The 21,178-nt window shown below is 52.0% G+C and overlaps 5 protein-coding genes across 5 annotated transcripts; 4 read left to right on the top strand and 1 right to left on the bottom strand.

Annotated features, from left to right (window-relative positions):
- Window positions 1–428: 428 nt before the first annotated feature.
- TRIVIDRAFT_214851 (uncharacterized protein) lies at window positions 429–3,108 on the bottom strand (the record flags this gene model as incomplete). The annotated part of the gene is made up of 4 exons (XM_014094243.1): window positions 429–729; window positions 795–2,221; window positions 2,301–2,910; window positions 2,965–3,108. The coding sequence occupies 4 exons, from the start codon at window positions 3,106–3,108 to the stop codon at window positions 550–552; spliced, it is 2,361 nt and encodes a 786-aa protein (XP_013949718.1).
- A 690-nt stretch (window positions 3,109–3,798) lies between these two features.
- On the top strand, window positions 3,799–6,234 carry TRIVIDRAFT_165221 (uncharacterized protein; the record flags this gene model as incomplete). Its single annotated transcript, XM_014094242.1, has 3 exons — window positions 3,799–4,100; window positions 4,166–6,035; window positions 6,115–6,234. The coding sequence occupies 3 exons, from the start codon at window positions 3,799–3,801 to the stop codon at window positions 6,232–6,234; spliced, it is 2,292 nt and encodes a 763-aa protein (XP_013949717.1).
- Window positions 6,235–8,461: 2,227 nt separating this feature from the next.
- On the top strand, window positions 8,462–8,773 carry TRIVIDRAFT_228547 (uncharacterized protein; the record flags this gene model as incomplete). Its single annotated transcript, XM_014094241.1, has 1 exon — window positions 8,462–8,773. One exon carries the CDS (start codon window positions 8,462–8,464, stop codon window positions 8,771–8,773), a length of 312 nt encoding a protein of 103 aa, XP_013949716.1.
- A 2,314-nt stretch (window positions 8,774–11,087) lies between these two features.
- TRIVIDRAFT_9690 (uncharacterized protein) lies at window positions 11,088–11,451 on the top strand (the record flags this gene model as incomplete). Its single annotated transcript, XM_014093937.1, has 2 exons — window positions 11,088–11,183; window positions 11,290–11,451. Coding segments are annotated over 2 exons (258 nt in total), but the record flags the coding sequence as incomplete, so codon positions are not given.
- Window positions 11,452–16,423: 4,972 nt separating this feature from the next.
- TRIVIDRAFT_38706 (uncharacterized protein) lies at window positions 16,424–19,074 on the top strand (the record flags this gene model as incomplete). Its single annotated transcript, XM_014094240.1, has 2 exons — window positions 16,424–16,838; window positions 16,910–19,074. Coding segments are annotated over 2 exons (2,580 nt in total), but the record flags the coding sequence as incomplete, so codon positions are not given.
- Between the last annotated feature and the right edge of the window lie 2,104 nt (window positions 19,075–21,178).

Below are 21,178 nucleotides of genomic sequence, written 5' to 3'. Positions count from 1 at the left end.
TGGTCAGGTATCCTGCTGCCGTTTTGCGGGGCAGTCCGCCCAAAGCCGATCGCACAGAGGCCATGGTCTCCGGAATTGTATCCCCACAGCCGAGGGCTGAGAGAAAAGCAGAAAAGAGACACCAATGGGAATTCCAGGGGACAAATCCTAGTACAAGTATATCGGTCGAGCCACATGCAACCGGCGCTTGCGCTTCAGCAATTGCCCGATTGCCGGTACCGGTGCCGGGTCAACCAGCTTCCCCGCCGGCGAGCCCCGGAGGTGCTTCGGCATTTGCCGCCGTCCCAGAAAGGCTCGCATGTTTGTCATTCGATGCCTGTATCAGGCCGCAAAGCAGAACATGAACATCATAGTTGAGCTTGATGTTGATATCACCTTCGATAGAGAGAGAAAATCAGGGTTCATATTCTCCCAAACTTTTCAGATCTCGACCGACTTCGGATTCTTTCAGCATAACGCTCGGCTATATTTTTAACCGCTCTACAGAAGTAAAATCAAGATCCCGAGACAGAATGCCGCAGCTATGCGTCTCAACAAGATGCCGCACAGCTACATCAGACATGCCATCTTCCGGCTGCTACAAAGCTCTGAAGATGCTACCTTGACACGTGTTGACGGCCCAACCCAGGTCCACGCCTCCACAAGCCACTCATACCAGACCTTGGTGTCGTCAGTCTGCCTCCACATGCTAACCTCGAGCTCAGTATCCGCGGGGAAGTAAAGGGGTTGCTGGTGTCAGCGTTAATAGATAATTCTTTCAGACATGGCATTGAGCACCAGGCTTCCAAACTCACCTTGAGTGGGAAGAAAATGGGGAACCAAGACACCATGTCTTTGCTCTTCGCATCAATTCGTTCCGGGTGAATGCTGATCTCTGTTTTCCTGCCTTTGTTGGGACCTGCCTTTTGCTCGTACAAGGTGGACTCGAAATATCCTGCCAGTCCATGGGTAACTCCGCGAGTACGAGCAACAAATGTCAGATGGCAAAATCTGGAGTTGTGGTCGTTCGCTCCTGCAGCACCTGCCATGGATCCTCCTGTACCGCCGACAACTCCTCCAGACCGCCGCGCTGCGATGGCCTCGAGCGTCGAGTCGGGAATGGGGTGTGAAAACTCCCATGCTTGTTGGAACCTAGGGTGACCTGGTACCCTCTGAGCCACAAAGTCGAGCGAAAACAGGCTCACCACCCAGGGAGTATCATACGCGCTGGGGTCAGTCTGAGCTCTTGCGCTAATGTCTGTATAAAGCTTCGGTGTGGCAATTGGGCTCAAGTGTGCCGTGTAAGACTGCGGGATTGAGATGCCGTGAGGCTTTGCCAGAACATGCTGAATGCCATCCAGACACTCGGGGGAGAGCTCGTTGTCGCCAAAAGAGCCGAGCAGTTCGGAAATTAGGATATCAACCTTGCCATATACCGGTCCAGTCTCGGGAGAATCCGAGATCAATGGGCCCTTCCAAGCTCGCATGTCCGTCTTGATAACATTCACCTTGCCGCCCCACTTCTGGGCGTTCTGGCGAAGAAGGTATACATATGCATTGGGATTCTTCTCGACAGCCCACATCTCCACCTTGACGCCAGTAGATTCTGCTGCTTGAAGAGCCTTGGTCACTATAGGACCACGGCCAGAGCCTGCGACTGCCATGACGACAACACCAGGCTTTGAGGTCGGGAGCTTTAGTTCGCTCCACTCTTTCAAAGCCTCAGCGATGGCCAATTCATACTGATCATACTTGATGGCATCATTTTCAAAGACCTCATATGTTGCAGATTCCAGGTTATCTGAAAGAGGCTGCAGCGGCGACTGTAGCCAATCCTGGAAATTAGTGAGGATGGGTGTCTCTAAGACTGAAAATGGAGGTTGCTGCCCTTCTAGCCATCGCAAGTACTCGCAGTAGACGCTAGAGTCTGTAGACACGCGAAAGGCGGGCTTATGAGCTTCTTCCAGGCTGGGGAAATCGGCCTCTGTTAAAGGTGCCTTCTCGTCTTTGCCATCGTCGGTAATATGTCGTACATCAGGACCAACATCGCAGAGCAAGAGCCAGGGGGCATTCTTCAGGCGCATGTAGGCGAAAATAATCTCCTGGTGGTTCTTAGTAAGACTAGGATAGCCTGCCTTGTTCTTCTGGAAAACTTCGGGGCTGAAGGTCAGGTAGTGAAGAGGTTCGCAGAACCATCGGTTTTGCAGATCCTTCTCTGGCGCGACTCTCGGCATCTTGAGTGCTGCGGTGAAGTAAAGTCAGCGGGTTCAAAGGAGAGGTAAGAAGAGGCAAGAAACGGGGGTGTTGTTTTAATCTCTTACCAACAAGAAGCCTAGGGTTGTATTTGCAAACTGATCTGATCTGATGCCAAGAATCCCAAGTGGTGAATATATCAATATCACCTCCAGTAGTCTTGGAAGCCTTCTCTGCATCCAATGAGGACAACGTCTCAGTCTGGGTCCCAACAGGTGGTTCACGGTACATGGGGATATGAATCAAGATGGTTATGGCGGGGGCAATAGTCAAGGCTTCTTGAATAGCCCGAGAATACTGTGCGATCCCTTGGCTTCCCCCGTCCTTGGAAGCGTCTCGGCCAGGTCCAGTAATGATGATACTCTTCACACCACACCAGCTTGCATAGTTAATCTCGAGATTGAGTACCTGGCGAGAGATGTTGGCAATGACCGGATCATTCGAGCAAAGATCAATCCAGGGGCTCGTGTAGGCGACATAGGTGTTGACGGCTTGAGAGGGGAACATGCCAGTATCTTCCGGGGTGAGAGGCAGAAGAATAGGGTCTGCTCGATTGGCCGTGGCCTCACTCGTTCCCTTTTCGCCATTGGCCTTCAACGTTGCCAGATGATCGGACACAACCTTGAAGACTCTAGACTTGAAACGGCTGTTGGTGATTGGCGTGGTGGCCACAGAAAACTGTACACATGGTCAGTATCCTGTGCAGCTCTGCAGGGCCATCAGCTCACTCGCATCTTGGTTCAGCAGGTATCCATATTGCAGCTCCGAGAGCGGTTCCTCTCTCTTCGAGTCATGATACCCAAGAGTAAACATGGGTCGGTTCTCCCGATAGTCCCCTCGGAAAGAAAAGCCGCCAGCCTCTGATTCTGAGGCCATTTTGGGTGCAAGTTATAAGAGCAGTCTGGTTGCCCTACCCGGAAGTTTCTGTCTTGGTGGGGGTGATGAGCATGAGCTTTTTGGAGTCGCTCCTTTCTGTGCGAAGGCAATCCCTGCTATGCGACAGAGTGGCGGCGAATAAAAATGAAGATGCCAGGTAATCCTGACTCTTTTTCAGCTCGTGGGCGGGCCGTGATGGTCAGTCCCCTCTCACTTGAATGTCAAAGCAGATTGATTTAATGCAGATGCTTTTCTCAGTGGGAGAGAACAGGGCAGTGTAACCACAGTGCGCATTTTCACCAGTTTGATGGGGGATGCTTCAGTTGCAACGATAGTAAGCTGCCTGAGGCCACTGGCTACAATGCCTGAAGGATCTTCAAACAGGAGACAAGACATACCTATGGATGAAATTAAGTAAAATACTCGCCTCTCCACCCAACTACGCACACTGCTACTTTTATATGCATCCTTGCTCACAAGCTGGGTTGCCCACACTCAACTCCGTTTATAGGCAAAGAATCAAAAACCAGCCAGTGCTAATCTGCAGGCGGCACCGTAAAGGCTAGTCTTATCGATAAGAGCATTTTGCCAGTCCCGCCAAATTTTTTCTAGGCCAACCGCGAGCCAGAAATCTCTAGCGACAGGCAGCCTCTCCAATCCCGTTGCGCGACGCCTTCACAATCTTTCAAAATGGCGGACAGAGGGGCAAAGCGAGCGAGCGCAGACTCAGACGAGACATCGAACAAGAAGACCAAGATGGATGGAAAAGCCAACCCATACCTGGCTCACATGTACGAGGAGGAGAATGGCTGGGGATCAAGCGAGCCGTCGCCCAACTCGCCTCTGGCAGGAATGAAGCGTCGCCAGACTTCGGCGCGAGAGGCATCCAAGGCGGAGGATTCTGACTCTAACCCATTCACGGGTCGCCCGCACTCGCAGAAGTACTTTCAAATTCTGCAGACGCGGCGAGATCTCCCTGTGCACAAGCAAAGGTTTGTGCTACCCTCGTGACGCACCGCCTTTCGCTATCCGGCAGAATCGCTGACCTCCATCTTAGGCAAGAATTTCTCGACAAGTACCACTCAACCCAGATCCTCGTCTTCGTCGGTGAGACTGGTTCCGGAAAAACCACACAAATTCCTCAGTACGTCGTGTACGATGAGCTACCGCACCTCAATGGCAAGCTTATTGCCTGCACGCAGCCACGTCGAGTCGCTGCCATGTCAGTTGCCCAACGTGTGGCCGATGAGATGGACGTCACGCTCGGAGAGGAAGTCGGTTACAGCATTCGTTTCGAAGACAAGACGACGCCCAAGACCATGTTGAAGTACATGACGGATGGTATGCTTCTGCGCGAGGCCATGCACGACCACGAGATGTCTAGATATAGCTGCATCATTCTCGACGAAGCGCACGAGAGAACATTGGCGACCGATATTCTCATGGCTCTGCTGAAGCAGATTGCAGAGAGACGACCTGACCTCAAGATTATCATCATGTCTGCCACGCTCGATGCCCAAAAGTTCCAAAAGTACTTTAACGATGCACCCTTGCTGGCCGTTCCCGGACGTACTCACCCCGTCGAGATCTTCTACACCCCCGAGCCAGAGAGGGACTACGTCGAGGCTGCCATCCGAACAGTCCTCCAGATCCACGCCTCAGAGCCTGAGGGAGATATTCTGCTCTTCCTCACAGGTGAAGACGAAATCGAGGACGCCTGTCGAAAGATTAGCCTCGAGGCCGAGGAGCTGACGCGGGAGATGGACGCCGGCCCACTGGCGATTTATCCTCTGTACGGTACGCTGCCGCCTCACCAGCAGCAGCGCATTTTCGATAAAGCACCTGGCCCGCTCAGGAAGGGTGGACAGCCTGGCCGAAAATGCATTGTGTCGACCAACATTGCTGAAACCAGTTTGACCATCGACGGTATCGTCTATGTCGTTGACCCCGGTTTCAGCAAGCAAAAGATTTACAACCCTCGAATCAGAGTCGAGTCGCTACTGGTTTCGCCCATCTCAAAGGCATCTGCGCAGCAACGTGCCGGTCGTGCCGGTCGTACAAAGCCTGGCAAGTGCTTTAGACTCTACACCGAAAAGGCATTCAAGAAGGAGCTTATTGAGCAGACTTATCCTGAAATCTTGCGGTCTAATCTCGCCAACACCGTCCTGGAACTGAAGAAGCTCGGAGTTGAGGATCTCGTGCACTTTGACCTGATGGACCCTCCTGCCCCCGAGACCATGATGCGGGCGCTAGAAGAGCTAAACTACCTTGCTTGTCTCGATGATGATGGTGAGCTGACCACCCTTGGCGGCCTGGCATCGGAGTTTCCCCTGGATCCCGCCCTGGCCGTCATGCTCATCTCTTCGCCGGAATTCTATTGCTCCAATGAGATTCTCTCCATCACCTCCCTCTTATCAGTCCCTCAGATCTTTGTGCGGCCCGCGAGCAGTCGTAAGCGAGCGGATGAGATGAAAGCCCTCTTTGCCCACCCTGACGGCGACCACTTGACCTTGCTCAACGCCTATCACGCCTACAAGGGCCAAGAAACTGCGGACCCAAGCTCTGCCAAGCAGTGGTGCCACGAACACTTTTTGTCCTACCGCCACCTCTCCAGCGCCGACAGCGTTCGTGCCCAACTCAAGCGCATCATGGAGACGCACGGCCTCGACCTGGTTTCCACACCCTTTGAGGACAAAAACTACTACACCAACATCCGACGGGCTATGCTGGCCGGATTTTTCATGCAGGTGGCCATGAAGGAGAGCTCGGGCAAGGTTTATCGCACTGTGAAGGATGAACAGGCCGTCTTGATTCATCCTTCGACCGTGCTTCGTACCGAGTACGACTGGGTCCTGTATAATGAATTCGTCCTTACGTCTAAACAGTACATCCGAACATGCACAGGCATCAGGCCGGAGTGGTTATTGGTAAGTCGGCTGCATATTAATACCCCGCTATCTTGCATCTTGCGTAAAATGAGGCGTATAGGCTGACTCCAGCAACCAGGAAATCGCACCCGTCTACTTTGATATGGACACCTTGGAGGATGGAGACATCAAGCGGTCATTGGCCCGAGCCGCGGAAAAGAAACGAAGAAAGGAGGCAATGAAAAAGGCTGGTCGGTGAGAGCTGCAAAGATGACATTACTGAGACATGACGCAGCTGCTCGCTTAGAGCCGAGTCTGTCATAAGATTGGCTGCCCGCCTTGTTGTGCCGTCATCGAGAGCGGGCAACTTGGTTGCCTTTTTTTTTTTTTTTGTCCCTCTCTTGCTCTTGTTTCTTTTTTTCTTGCCTTGCCTTCACGTTGACTAAATTAGAACAACCATACAGCCCCCCCTTTTCAGGCCGTGGGGTCCAAAAACCAAAGACCCCGCTCGTTGGAGTCGGATATGAAGGACAATGTGGAGGATGAGCTGTTGGCAGCCATCAAGTTTCGGTCATCGCCTGCAGCCTGATGGAAACCAGGATTTTGGACGTGTGCTGCCTAGTAATGGAGAAGGAACCTTTGTTATGTAAGGGAGGCATCACACTAGTAACTACCTTGCTTTTGGGGGCGTTTGCTTTTGGACCAGTTAGATGTAGACACGGGCTTGCTTGGTTTCAGCATGTGAGCAGGATTCATAGCAGTTGCAATATAGAATCGTTCGGGAGATGGGCCTGAACTCGTCACTCCGTTGCCCCCTTTTGTCTGTTCGTATTTCTCCGTGTCGCGGCTGAAAACAAGCGTGTCGGTGGAAGCTCTGTTTTTGGGGTGGATACGGTAGCAAACGGCTCCTTAGACATGCTTCTCCTCCGCACCTGTAGACGAATCTGGTAAGTTACTGCGGGCCAGTGGTTGATTGCTCAGGCATGAACGGCATGTCAGCTGGTCGGGCGACCACACTGGCGATGGCCTTCCAAGAGCGTGTTTCCCCCGGGGCCTTATGATCCCACACACGTGTACTTCGCAGACACGACCATCACGCACTGGCCCATCCATCTTTTTAAGTGGATGGGTAAAGAAAGCTCCATCCTCCCTTACCATGCGGCACTGGGCCCGGAATCCCGGAGGCTGGTACGGGCGAAGTGTCACGTATTCAATGCCGGCCTTGCACACATCTTCCTAGTGACGGCAGCATCCGGGTGTGGACCGCCACAACCTGTTCGTTGCTGAGTTGTCAAGTGTGCCTTGGCTGTCGCACATGCAGAGCACCATTGGCCCTGTGTTCCCATCATCCGCACCTAGTACCGGGTTGCAGCTAGAGCACCCAAGGTCCTAGCAACTCCACGCCTCCTCGTACTAATGCAGCTGTGCAGCCACTTTGAGCAGGAGGCTGGGGGTTAATGAGCTGGTTCGGCACATTGGATAGAATTGGTCCCCCTCCTGCGCGCTGTACATTGCATATAAGACAAATAGTGGCCCGGGGAATGATGGCCCCCTGACCCGAAGCTTAGAGTAGGTTAGTATGCATATGCAAGTTTTAGAAAAAGTGAGGCGGCTGTAAGTACCAGATATGCCTGGCGACAACTATTCGTGCGAGTTGGACAAGGTGCGGCTGTCATTCGAGAGGAGGGGGCGTGTATGCGCGGCAAGCTGTTAGCGCTGCCGTTCACAAAATAAGAACATGGACCGATCCGCGCGGAGTATTGGATCTAACGCTACGGAGCGCTCGTGTACCCTTTCCAGACGCTTGTTCTCGAACGGCTGAGTTATGAAAAGACAGCATGGCGGCGGCTCAGAAGAAGAGCGTGAAACCACTCTTGGACCAGACGTGCATAAATCAATCATCAGCACTTGAGATTCTACCCAGGCAACAGTAGCGTCAGGCCAGAAGCGACGAAACATGATCGAGACTTAGCATCGTGGCATTGATTCCAAAAGGGTCTCAGTATGAAGCGTTTTTGATGATCCGACGGTCCCAGAATACACTCCGATTTATGCTGTTTTGTTCTCTCGGGATAATGTCTTGGTCTTCTGTTTGGTGCAGACGCTACACTAGAAAAGGCGAAATTATTCACGCCTTTAGGAGTGCGTCTGATGCTCTAGCATGCGGCTGAAACGCCGTCGGCATTGGCGAGGGAGAAAACTTGCATCGAGGTTGTTTTCTCGTGCTTATAGCACATCACAGGCAGCTCGGTGGGCGAATGCACCAGCAGATCTCGGGTTCCACTTCTGAAGCCAAAGGCATTGATTACACGACTTTGCGGAGGCATTGTGCCGACCAAAACATGACATGTTTCCAGAATGACTCGAACAAAGGCTATATGAGCCAATCGAGTCTAACAAGTAGCATGTAGATAGATTATTAGAGGCTTGATGCTGGGGATGACAGGTTGTAGAGTGGTGCGTGAAGCTTTGAAAGGCTGAAAACCATGATTCGTCCTCAGAGCCGGCGCCAGGCTTCCCTGCATGTTGCAGCAATTCGCAATTGGAAGTTTTACGCGACGACGCTCAATTTCCCCGCTGACTTCGAGGTGACGACGGCGTGCCAAGTTTATGAAAGTTGGATTGTGGGCGATGTTGAAACAGCCTGGGATGACGCAGGACCAGCCTCTTCTCCACTGCACCTAGACCGTGTTCCGGAGGCTCCAACATGGCACCATGAAGCCCCATTACTCGCGTCCAAAAGTGACAGCCTGCCAACTGCGACGGCGCCACTGGGCGGCCTCGAGTTCCAGATTTAGCAGCAATGGCATGTCGGGTCGATAGCCGCCAGTATACGGGGCGGACCGAGCCAGAATCGGAGCGGAGCAGGGTAGAAGAGCCGAGTCCAACAGCGACGTGCCTTGGTCGCAAGTTTCCAATAGAGCCTTGTTGCACTGCAGCGGAGTTTTTGTTGCGTCAAAACTCTTCCGATTGTCAAGGGCGCAATTCCGGCGTTCCGTGAGTATCTGTGTGATTCTGTCTCTGTCTCGACTCACTGCTTCTAGGATGCAGCGTTGAAAAGAAATGACGAGAAAACAACCTTCCATCTGCTCGTTTGGGCTAACCCCAAAACCGAGACAATTCCGCAGCAGCAACAGCCAGTCTCACACACTGTCTTGGATTTGGTGTCTGCAACAGCCAATGAGCGGCTGCGCTGTATGCGATATGGCCAGTGTACTTGGCTGTGAATCTTGCTCGCACCCCTCCGAAGTACATGCAGGATAGAGACAACAGCGCTTGTGGATGCAATGGCATTGCATCCCCGTCGAATCGCATCAAATACCGCCCCAACCTTGGATTCTGTGGCCTGTGACAAGCTTCTGGCGTGGGACTTACACCCCATTGCAAAACTTCCGGGGAATGACGTTTATGTCCCGGGTTCAAGAAGAGCAAGGATACAGCCTTTGAGCGGTAGGGGTTCCAGTCTCCGACGGCGGGATTTTTTTGGGATATTGAGACAACATCTTGGGGTCGTGGAGGCAATAGGCAACAGCTGATGGGTGGCTGTCTACGACGCATGAGGCATTCAAGCACACAGGTCCTCGGAGAAGCAGTTGCCAGGTGCCTTTCAGCTCAATGAGAAAAGGAGGCGCCTCGATTTGAACGTTGTGCATGCAGAATCCGGGTGGTGTGTGTTCCGCGAGTCATCTCTGTGGCAAAGTACGCAGAGCAGCTTGGATGATTCCCAGCTGACTTCCTCTTCGTCATCCCAGAGAGACACCAGTTTTCCGTCCTCCGATGTGTGTACAGATCAAGATAGTGCGACGTTCGATGGCTGCTGCTGATCTTCGAATCGTTGACCTAACGCCACCCACTAATCGGCCGAGCCTAAATCCTCAACTACTTGTCTAAGCACACGGGCCGGCCAGTCCCGTGTCTCCGTATGGTTATTCCTTTGATTCTTCCTTTTAGTGCAAGTACAGTATTCAGCGTATTCCCTTTGGTCTCGACTTGGACCTCGAGCTCGTGGCTTCTCCGTAGTGGGCCACGCTGTAGTCTCTCGACAAGCGGCGTATAACAGAGACACTCAGACTAACTTGATTTCCAGGACGCAAGGGGTGTGTGTAAGATGGACATGAACGGCCCCATTCGTAAGAGTACGAGGATGTACTACGTACGTACGAGTACATGCAGCTGGACATTAGAGTGTGTGGACCAGATGCGCAGGGCTGTTCCTAGCTGCTTCTCTGGCTAGTGCCAGAGAGCCACCTATAGACAAACTGGCAAATTTTGACGAGGCGCTAAAAATAATAAGAGTAGTCATCTTTGGCGGCCACTATTAGTGCTCTGGGGATGCCTCCTTAGTCGCCAAAGCTGAGGGGAGTTGTTGCTTTGCGTCTGTTAGCATCGTAAATAGCGCCTTGTGTGTCTGGCTAAACTCAATCATGAGGCCCGACGCCATCCACCAGGAGCACTTACATAAGTGGCGAGATGGGGAGTTTTCACACGTTCCCTGCACGGCACAATATCTTGTTGCATCTTGGGCGTCAAGTCAGTTGGAGTTGACAATCTTTGCTCTGGAGTACTCGTATGCGGGCAAGGATTTGCTAGTGCACTTTCTTTGCGTCAAGGCGGCTGGGGAGTTGAGGCCCATCTCGCCAGACACCCCTGGACAGTTGACTTGATCCCCCGGGCGCCACCTCTTTTCCCATGTAGTATGGAGGATGACCTTGTCGGGATAGCTAATGCAATACAGCGTTGGCCAAACACCCCCCTCGAGTACATGGCGACAAGTGCTTCTCAAGATACGGAGGAAGCGGGATAGGCCAGGGTGAGAACCTTTTCGCAGTGATGCACCGTAGCATGTGTGTATCTTAATACGGTGTCCGGGGTTGAAACTCATTCGAAAAGCCGGCCGTCCGAGAAGTCGATATATAAGGCCGTCAAAGGGCCTCGTTTTCGCCTTTATCTCGATCAGCACTTTTGGCATCTCGTTCAACAGCCCAATAAGTTATACCGCAAATCTTTCTGTAATCTCAGCTCCTCATTCCCTTGGTCTCAAGTCTGTCTTGACCTGTTCCTTCTCACTTTGTTCTCTCTCAACATATACTTTGTCTCATCATCACAATGAGCAGCGGAGGCTTCTACAAGTATCGTTGCAAGAACTTTTACTCGCACAACTGTCCCAACTGGGTGTGGGTAAACAACTCGCCATGTGCGACCTGCATTGTAAGTCACATCAGCGAGGGAACCAAACATCCAAACAGCCATGAAAGCTCCGTGGCAGTAGGCTCGGAATGACCAATCTCATGAAGCTAACATATGAGACAAAAAGGCTGAAGGCAGAGATGCCGAGGAGCAATTATTGCCAATTTCGACGGCCTCTCGTGAATCTATCGCACCTCGCATCCGAGACGACATCCTACAAGATACATTCATGGAATCTGCTGCGCCAGGTGATTCTGGAGAGAGCTGGACCCTCCCCAACAAGGGCAATGGCATTGTCGACGATGACCAACAGCCCCGAACTGTGACATTGGCAAGCAGAACCATGCCATCTTCGTATCGAACCATTGCTCGCTGGTAATTGCTCAATGGCAGCCAGCTCGATTGATTCTGGTAAGAGAGGACACCAGGCCCGCTTTTCTTTGATTCGAAGGGCTAACGATGGGGTGGGTAGGGGTCATTTGAATCAGATCTCGGCAGCGCAACCGTTTGATGTTGCAACTATGTAGGTAGGAGATGCAGGCATTTTCTGTTCCAGCTTCAAAGTCATGACGAGTGTCATGATCTGATGGATTCTGAAGCGGCTGCTCTCACACACTCCTTTGAAAAAACATGGGAAGGGAATTGGCTGGGATAGTTTCACTGATTGAAGCGAGGGAAAAAGTTCGGCGTTGGTTCAAAAGAGAAGGAGATCCGGATTAGAGCAAAAAAAAAAAAAAAAAAGAGATAAAAAAATTTGCACTACCCTGTTGTAGCAGTCCTTGGCTGTTGCACGGGATGGCCTGATGCCCACGGCTTAACTAACTGGCATCTGAAAAGGGCTGCAAACAAGGGATTGGAAACTGGCAAGGGAGTTGGGACTTTTTGTTCTCGGAGGGATTTGTGTGCCGCTGGGAAACGCCGGAAAACTCTCAAGCTTGGGGCGGGAAAAGGGTGTTTTGTCTTTTTTCTTGGGGGCGGAACGGTGAGGCTCTGCCTTGGTGCTTGTTCACGGTTACCCCCGACTGTCGTTACAGGGCTTAGGCCAGACTTGACTAGGATAGCACAGCATATCGTACGGCGATATTTTCCTCTCATGGGCCCTAGGGCCAAGATTCGCGCGCCTGGGCGAAGGAGCGGCTCGGTGAAGTCCTGGCGACCTTGTACTGTGCTCGTAACCGTAAAGCTCGGCGATACAGGACTCAAACGGCATCGGCCCTTCATGCTGGCCGCCATGCCTCAGTTTCGGCCGCGCGGTTCTAACTTCTAAGAGCGTGCAAGAGTTGAGCGATCCTTTTACCGTTAGTTGCTTCGAGGCCGCGTTCTGGCGAGTCGGATCCGTTGCCGTTGGCTGCTTACGAGCTTGGGCGTCAAGTTTGTTGTTTTTAGCTGAGGTGGAAGAAGACCGTCACCCTTCTAGGATGGTGGGGCGATGGGCTGCTGGGTGCTTCTTGCGTCTTGGCCGAGATGCAAGTCATGCCTGCCGTTCCCAGGGAGTCCACTTTCCACTCGGCCGAGGTTGTACGGATACTCCGTACCTGGCAGAATGCTCCGTACAAGCTACTCCGTACAGAGTATTCCGTGCAGAGGAAGCCCCGTACCGCCATGCCGATAATCTCACCCGAGCCCTAGCCTGTGATACTTGGAGGTACTTTGGGCGCTGGTCCTCGATACTGTCGTGCAAGACATGTCTGTGGTACTCAGGTACGAAGCAGGATGACGCTAGCTGCAACTTGACGTCGCATATCACTTTTCCCTGATGCCTCGAGCTTCCATTCCATTCCTACTTGGGTGAGTGCCTTTCCATTGCCTGGCAAGGCATTGAGATGTTCAATGGACGCCAGTATTGATGCTAATGTACGGTCTACTAGCTCATAGACTTACCAGGTTTGTCTACACTGATAACTACCTAGTACCTAGTGCTTGCCACTAGGCAGCTGCATTTCACATGAATGGACCTTATTCCCTTAGCACTGCTACCTTGGCAGTGCTAAAGTCATTGGCGGAGTCCCGCCAAACATGTATCAGGTCCATACCAAGGAATTTGAAGCATCACCATCACTGCCACGACATTCAAGCAGGCACTGACCCTTCGGCCGACTTGGTGCCATAGCCCACGATAGGCAGGCTAATCCCACCGGGCACACACACAAAACAAGGGTCCCAAAACGCTCTCGGTGACCAGCCCAGTTCTCCGGGTGAGCCACTCAGAGGAGCAGCTCTCCGTCGTTAATTGCCCGCCCAGGGAACTCCTCCGAGCAGCCAGGCCCTGGATGCTGTTTCACACCTCTTGCGACATCAACCAGGGCTGCACTCCACCTCCCTGCATCGCCCTGCGTCCTGATTGGGAAGCGATGAAGGGTTTTTTTTCTCTCTCGCTCTTTGTGGGGCTGATCAACGCGGCCAAAGCCGTTGGAGCTAGCGCCGTTATGGGAATCCCTTCAATCGAAGCTCGATAGATTGTTCCTCAGCTTCCTCTTTGGAGGGCTCTCGGCTGATTAATATTAAACAAGACTCCCCTGGCTAGGCACGTTTTCCTAAAACATCACGCTTTACCTCCACCGGCAGAGGTCAACGGGCCGGTGGCCCCATCGCTCAATGCAGTAGGCTTCAAGAATCTTTCTCATTTGCGCTGCATCTAAACCCTGTACATGACATCTTCGAGTTTCCCGCGCCATGTCTGCCGGGGACTTGCGTCGTCATATGGAAAAAAAAAGGACACCGACTTTAGCCGTGATGCCACCCACTTGTTTCAGGGAACTGATGTGTACACGGCCAGGGATGCGTATCTATAAAAAAAATTGCCCGACGTGATGAGCGGCCATGGATGCCTCGCCTTCAGCAATGGCCATTGCCGCTTACTGATCGCAACATGGTACCGGTGCAGATTTCTAGGCTTGGAATCTCGGCGAAAACGTTTACGAATATTCATCGACGTCAAATTGGGGCTCACATCGCCTTGCCATCGCACCTTTTCACAACGGCACACAAGAGGAAGTTGCAATCAGCGGTGAGTTTACAGCATGCCAACGGAGAGATGCGAACATCCCTAGATGACCTAGCTTGACCTGCAGAGCATTGTTAGCGAGAAGTCTCATAGCCATCGGAACAGGGGTAACTTATCCCCTCACCAGCGGGGGATTGTCCTCCAGCCATTTCTGGGAGAAGGACAACCAGGACTGCCTTCCAAGTCTATGGTGTGTCCTTATAATCCAATAATCGTACAAAGTACGTGGTGTCAATGAGCAAATCAAATGGCGGCAGCCCGCGAATTGGACCCAAAGGAACGAGTTGAGCAAGGAACGAGACAAGTGCTAAACTTTGACACCAACTCAAGATGGGTCCTGGTTCCATCTCAAACTCGACACCGAGTCGCATTCGCGGTGTCCGAAATGGACCGATGCCCGGAGCCAATCCCATAATGGATTTGCTGCCTTCTTCAAATTCACCAAGTCCAAAGTCCGAGCATCGTATCGTAGCCTAGATATTCCAGATGTAGTCAGGGGAGCCTCCTTCTGTGTGTCTCGCACTGCCAACGTGAACTTGTTTTTGTTTCCTCTCCAGAACTCCCATGGTTAGGAGGGCATCAACACGCGCACAAAACACATCCGTAAAAGCCGCGTTATCATCCCAGTAGTCTCTTTACGAGATCACTGAGGAAGTTGCTGGGTAGCCCAGCCAGGAACTGGCGTCCTTGCAAGATCGAGGGACAGAGCCAACGACCGAAGGTTAATGCGCTTGGTCAGACTAGATGCCCACAGCATCACACACCGAGAGCGGGTGCTGTGGTGTGGTCCAAGGAGCAAAGAGCTAGCAGACAGAGGTCATGACGTTGACATTCGTGTTGACGCATATCCTGAAAATAGGCGGGCATGTAGGGAGCATCCGAGAGCATTGCAGAATGGCGTTAGGGTTGATCAAAACCGTTGCATTTCTGTGTGATTCCAAATGGCACTCGCGACACTGCTATGAAGCGGGCTTCCGGCAAGGTGCCATAAGGACAGAGTGTAGTTTCTGAAATGCGGTTTTTGACTGTATGAGGCCCTCTCTGTGCTCAAGCTCCATGCCATAGACCTTGCACCGGGGGGATGAAGCCACCGTCGCAGATCCCAACAGACAAGGCCAGTCTCTCTGCCTGAAATGCCGGCTGCATCTCAAGGACAGCCTATTCTCGACCAAAGTGCGAATTCCAGCGGAGAGGGCTGACGAGCGTCCTCAGACCAGAGGCTCTTACCATAATGACCCATGGCATCCTTCCTCTTGCGCACCCTCAGGTGACTGGATGTCCTCCCCCAGTCCATCGATACTGGCTCCATATGGAGCACAGTCGACTTAGAAGGGAGATTGGACGACTGAGCGCAAACTGAACCAGATGTATGCTTAGGGTTAAGTTCCGAAACTCGTTCCCTCAGCTAGACTTGGCTGTCCGGGTGCCGGACAGAGACCGGCCACAATAGATCCAACTGCAGCATTCGACGAGGTCCTGGATCAGGCTCGGAAGTTGCATATTGCGGGTAAACCAAGCCTTGGAAGAGAGGCCTGCAATAGACATTCCTTGCGGAAAACGAGGATCGGGAAACTGTGGGGGAGGCGACGTGCAGATGGAGTGTTGCTTTTGGGGCAACGAAGGAGGCTCTGTCCTGAGCTACATGAGGATATCCAAGAGACAGTACGTACAGATAAGACATTGGATTGGACGACGGCGGCATCTCCAGCAGTAAATCGAGGAATTGGCGTATCTGAAGTGCTCTGACGGTGGTTGACGAGTTAGTAAACATAGAGAAACGCGTGGAGTAGGGATGTGATGACAGCTTGACGCACGGACCACGCCCAAGAACGCGCATTCACGTGATGTTCTTGATTCACAGGCGCACAGTAGAAAAGTACAGTCCACACGGCTTTCGTGGAGCTCCAGCTGCTTTTGCACTATCCTGTCAAGCCTGTGTCACAAACATTAGCTCATTTGATAGCTAGCTCATTCTCATTTTGTAAGAGAGCTTCTGCAAAGCCTATCAATTTCTAAAGTCTTTGGTTTTTGCATCTACGTAGTGGCTGAATACTATGGCAGACTCGGCGAATACTCAACAATCTCAGCCAAAAATCACACAGGATATCGTGGATGCTGCCAAAAAAGCATTCGATCCATCGGCCGCTGCTGAAAGCCGACAGGATGGCTTGCAAGAATACAATGAGCTAGTTGAGAGGTAGGTGAGGTTGCCTAGAGAAGGAACCGACTTTCAAGACAAGCCTGACATGCGGTCAGAACGCAAACATGGATCTTGATACACGCTCTCAACGCCCTGATAAAGCCGAATGTGCTTCCCCCATGGCTAAGGGAACCGCTGATGAGGACTCTGACGCATCTGCCACTGCGGTCCGACGGCGTTCGAGCTACTATGGAGTTCGTGTTTGCAGTTCACCCAAGCAACACCGGGAAAGCCGCGGATGACAGCGGCAGCCGCGGAAAGCAAGGAGCTGCCATTACTCACGAGGCGGTAGCTGTTGCAACGAAACTGCTGTCCTCTGTCCCGGCGTTGATGAATGCCCAGGAGTGGTTTGATGGCATATCTGATCAGTTACTGGCTCTATTTGATGGCGAAGCTGGACTTGATGTTGCAAAAACCGCGGCGCAGATTGTAGGCTTCGGCATCTTGGGCAAAAAGCAATTCGGAGCACCAGGTAAAATTATAATTTTCAATCATACAGCCATTCACGATATTCTATATGCGCATACTGACCACCGCAAACAGGGGCGCCTGGTTGGAACGCTTTCGTACAGCCTCTGGTAGAAACCATCAACCCGTCGCTAGAATCCTCGAGGGAAAAATCTTCTTTCAATTCAGAAGAGGCTGATGAAGTTGTGGAGCTGGGCCGAGAAAAAGTCGTTGTTACTGCTTCAGACCTTGAGAGATCGCTTAAACGGCTGGAGTTGTTAATCATGTCAAACCCATCACCCGGCCTTTGTAAACGAGTCCTTAAACCCGTCCGACTGCAGCTTTGGGCTCTCGCTTCCTGGATAAACCCCTCGCAAGAGACCGAAAAGCGCTTCTGCAGGCCTGCGCAGATTCTTGTGCAGACCCACCTCAGATTATTCGGCGATGTGGACAACATCGTCCCGTTTATCCGTAATATTCAATGCAAAGGATCCCTGGATGATGCAGAAGGGTTACGATGGCGATACCGCCATGGGTCTGACGGGGGCATAGAGAGCACTTGCCGACCGTTTGCCGAACAGAAGCAAGACGCGAATCTAGACTGGGGAGAGATGGAGAAGAAATCGGCTACTTTGGTTGAATTTCTGAATTCGGTATGTACAACGGAAGAAATTTCCTCGGTTTTCTTATACCTCCTGCGACGATGGATACAGTCAGCCGGCGACCAAAGCAGTTCGACCATCAAGCTCGTCACTCGAGACGAGGAAGCGGACTCTGCCATCCACGATCTTGTCGATGTGACTTTGCTACAAAAGTTCATGGACAAGTCTCCGGAAAAACTGATTAGCCATTTTGATCAGCTGTTGGAGCTTATATCTCATGTTTTGCGGGCTGACGGCCAGGCACCCCTTGGAGATGATATCATCGGAGTTGTGCTCAGTTTACTAAACTTGGTAATCACAGCGCCGACCTTTCAAAAGTCAGACATTAACCCAACTGAACTGAAGGTTGTCGAGGACGCACTAGTGAGGATTGGGGATGCAGATCGAGGTGAAGCGTCAACCACTGCGAGCAATTTGACAATGCTGCTCAAGTACCGGGATGATGTGGAGAAGCCGAATGACAAAACAGCTGCCCCTACTGCCCGTCAGATTGAAGATCGTAAGACTTACAATCTAGCCATGAACTACATTACCGGAGATGGCGATAACCCGCCACCAGTGGTATCAGAGGGCCTCAACCTCTTATCGAATCTGATTGTGGCGGAAAGTCCAATCTTGGACATATCGGCCGTTACAGTACTGATGTCAAATCTGTTGAAAGAAAATGAGGACTACATCAATTTACGAGTTATCAAGATATTCACGCTACTAGCAAATAAGCACCCCAATGCGACAATGCAGGAGCTTCTCGACCATTACTTGGATGCACAGGAAAGGTCATCTACAGACACACGCCTCAGGTTTGGCGAGGCAATACTTCAGGTTATTGAGAGATTGGGAGAAACTTTTACCGGAGAAGCCGCCCGGAATGCGGGCGAGAGCATGTTGTCGGTTGCAGGCAGAAGGGGATATAGACCAAAGACAATGGCCAAGCAGGCACGAGAGGAAAGGTTGAATGAGCTGAAGAGGAAAAAAGCGGAAGTTAGCGGAGACGCTGACCACGACACTGAGATGGCGGGTGAAGAAGAAACACCAGAGGAAATGGCCAATAATGAGATACTGGCCCAAATTGTTCAAGGCTGGGAAAGCAAAAGAGGGAGCGAGGATATTCGCATGCGGACTTCAGCTCTTTCCATCTTTGGAAATGCCATTGAGACGAACATTATTGGCATGGGGCCGACTTTGGTCTCAGCAGGAGTCGACCTCAGTATCAATGTCCTCGCCATGGAGCCGGAGCTGGAGAAGGGCATACTTCGACGAGCAGCTATCCTCGTTATTCTCAGTTTTGTGAAGGCCTTGGACAAGGCCAAGGAATCTGGGCAAAAACTGGGATTTGGGCTGACAAATCAGAGCCGGGAGGATATACAGAGAACTCTCAGCTACATTGCAGCAACCGATAACGATGGACTGGTCCAACAACACGCACGCGATGTTGTGGAGAGCCTTGAGAATTGGGGCATGGCAAGTCTATTGCCGAGTCAGGCGGAGGCGAGCGCCGTTCCTGGCTTGACGAGATTAGCGGGATTGCACGTAAATCCTGAAGGTACCCTGGTGGACGCTTCTGGACGGCCACGACCAAGGATAGAGGAAGTGGAATGATGGAAGCTTGAAAGATGCCGTAAGACAAAATAACCAAATCGTAATCATACGGACTACACCGTATGGACGAAGAGCCGATATGCCCAAAAACCGCATTACATTACACGCGGCGCTTACCCGTGAAAATGATGACGTTCCACTAAGACGCAATCTCAACGTGCCGGCTTGCCAAGCCGGCCAGCCGAAGATGGCACGGCTCACCGTGTAGGCACTCTCGAGCATTCGGTGCTAGAGTCACCATCATACCGTGATTCGTACTCTTGTGGTCGTGGCTGACTCGGAGGCCCACCCCGCGGTCCGTGACATATCAACTAAGGAAAACAAGCTGTCAAATTTTATGCCGACGATGGCAAGGGACGGGAGGAAGGGCGAAGAGAAGGGAATGGCAAAAAGGAAAACGCCTTTTTTTTTTTTTTTTTTTTTTTTCAGCCGACTGGCATGGCTCAGGGTGAATACGTGTATACGTACACATGCGGATTCGCAACAAAGCAAAGCAAGGGCACACTGACTGGGAGTGACGCAGGGGCCGCATGCGTTTCTCGTTTCTCTTATCTCAAACAGATTCTGGAGAATAAGGTTGGCTGACCCGGCCCTTGTGAAAACACGAAGCGAGTGGTTGGGAGGTCTATTGACAATAATAGATACGGGGGTAACACCAGTGACACAAACAGCGATCCTGGGGACTAACTTGGTGAGGTGGCTGATGGATCGCCAGAGACTCAGCTCAACTCAATATATTCGCGACTATTAGCTCTGTGAAACAAGACAACAAGCTCTCGTTTGCTGGGACTTTAGGTGCGAGCCAAAACAAGCCAGCAGTTGGACGTTTCACAACGAGACACAGAAGTAGGGGGATCCAGGGGGTGTCTTGCGGGGGTTTTTCCCAGTCTGGGGGTGGTGGCATCAAACGAGCATGAAGGCAAACATGACCCACGCGGTTGAGAAAGTCCGTGTCAGGATGCAGGCGAGGCCGAGCCAACGGCGTCATTGAGTGAATTAAATGCCATCGTGTAAGTGCATGTGCGTGCAAAGTGCAGTGTTGAGGAAATGGACTGACTGGGGAAAGCAATCAAACAAAATTGGACGAGTCTGCGAAGTGTACGGGTACATATCTGTACGCGCACTAACAGGCGAATAGATTAAACTGGAAATGAAGAGACTCAAGGCATTGCGAACTGCTTGTTGGGCGGTGCAAATTAAGGGCCCTGCTGGTGTTTTGGTCGCCGCCCTGGACAAGGTTGGGCCAATGGGAGGCAGCCGTCGATATTGATTCGGTCGCGGGTTTGAGCGTTTGGCTTGGCACTTTGCTTTGCTCATTAGAGCGTTGTCCAGGCAAGGTTGGGGGATCCGTTTCGGCGCATATTTGCATGCGGAAGCATCTAGAAGAAGGCCTGTTTGGAGTTGGGAAAAAGATACTCGTACGAGACGGAACTGACCGACTCAGTTGAGCGCCGCTGTATTTCGTACCTACTACCTACGGATACAGCAGCACAAGTACTGTACCTACCGGCAGTGAAGTTCAGCTTAGGCACCTTACCCACCGCCCTCGACTGATTATTAGCGGCAAGGCAGAAAAGAACTGGATAGTACTCGTCAAACTCCATTGTCCGCAAATCAGCCCAGCGCCACAGCGAAAATCACAGCTCACAGCTCACAGCTCACAGCTCAAGACAAGAAACGGCGCCTCTTCCGTGATGGCGCAGTGATTGGCTCTCGGCGCGTCTCAGGTGCTGATGCGGCTCCGGATTGGTGCTGCGTACCTGCATAGGCCCCTGGCACTAGCAGGCCTTCAGTCAAATGCTAAGTGGCCGGCGATGTTTAGCGCCGCCAGATTGGTGACATGTCTGCGACTCCATCAGGGGTGGCGGACATGGATAGACGGAATGGGATTTCGGGGCAGAGTCAGCAATCAATTGACGCAATTCGGAGTGCTGGCAGGCAACAGAGGGCGTGGGGAGGGGCGATGAAGGGGGCGTTTACGTTTTGTCTGGCTGGTGATGGTGTTTGCTCTCGCGGGCTCTCGCGGGACAAAAAGGCTCGACATCCATCCCCATCCTGACTCGTCCTTTTCTTTCTCTTCTTGTTCTCTTCTTCTCTTCAACAA

Source organism: Trichoderma virens (assembly GCF_000170995.1).
Source record: "Trichoderma virens Gv29-8 chromosome Unknown TRIVIscaffold_92, whole genome shotgun sequence".
NCBI classification, from domain to species: Eukaryota; Fungi; Ascomycota; class Sordariomycetes; order Hypocreales; family Hypocreaceae; genus Trichoderma; species Trichoderma virens.
The sequence above is the reverse complement of the archived record's forward strand: the minus strand, read 5'-3'. Positions and strand labels throughout refer to the sequence as shown.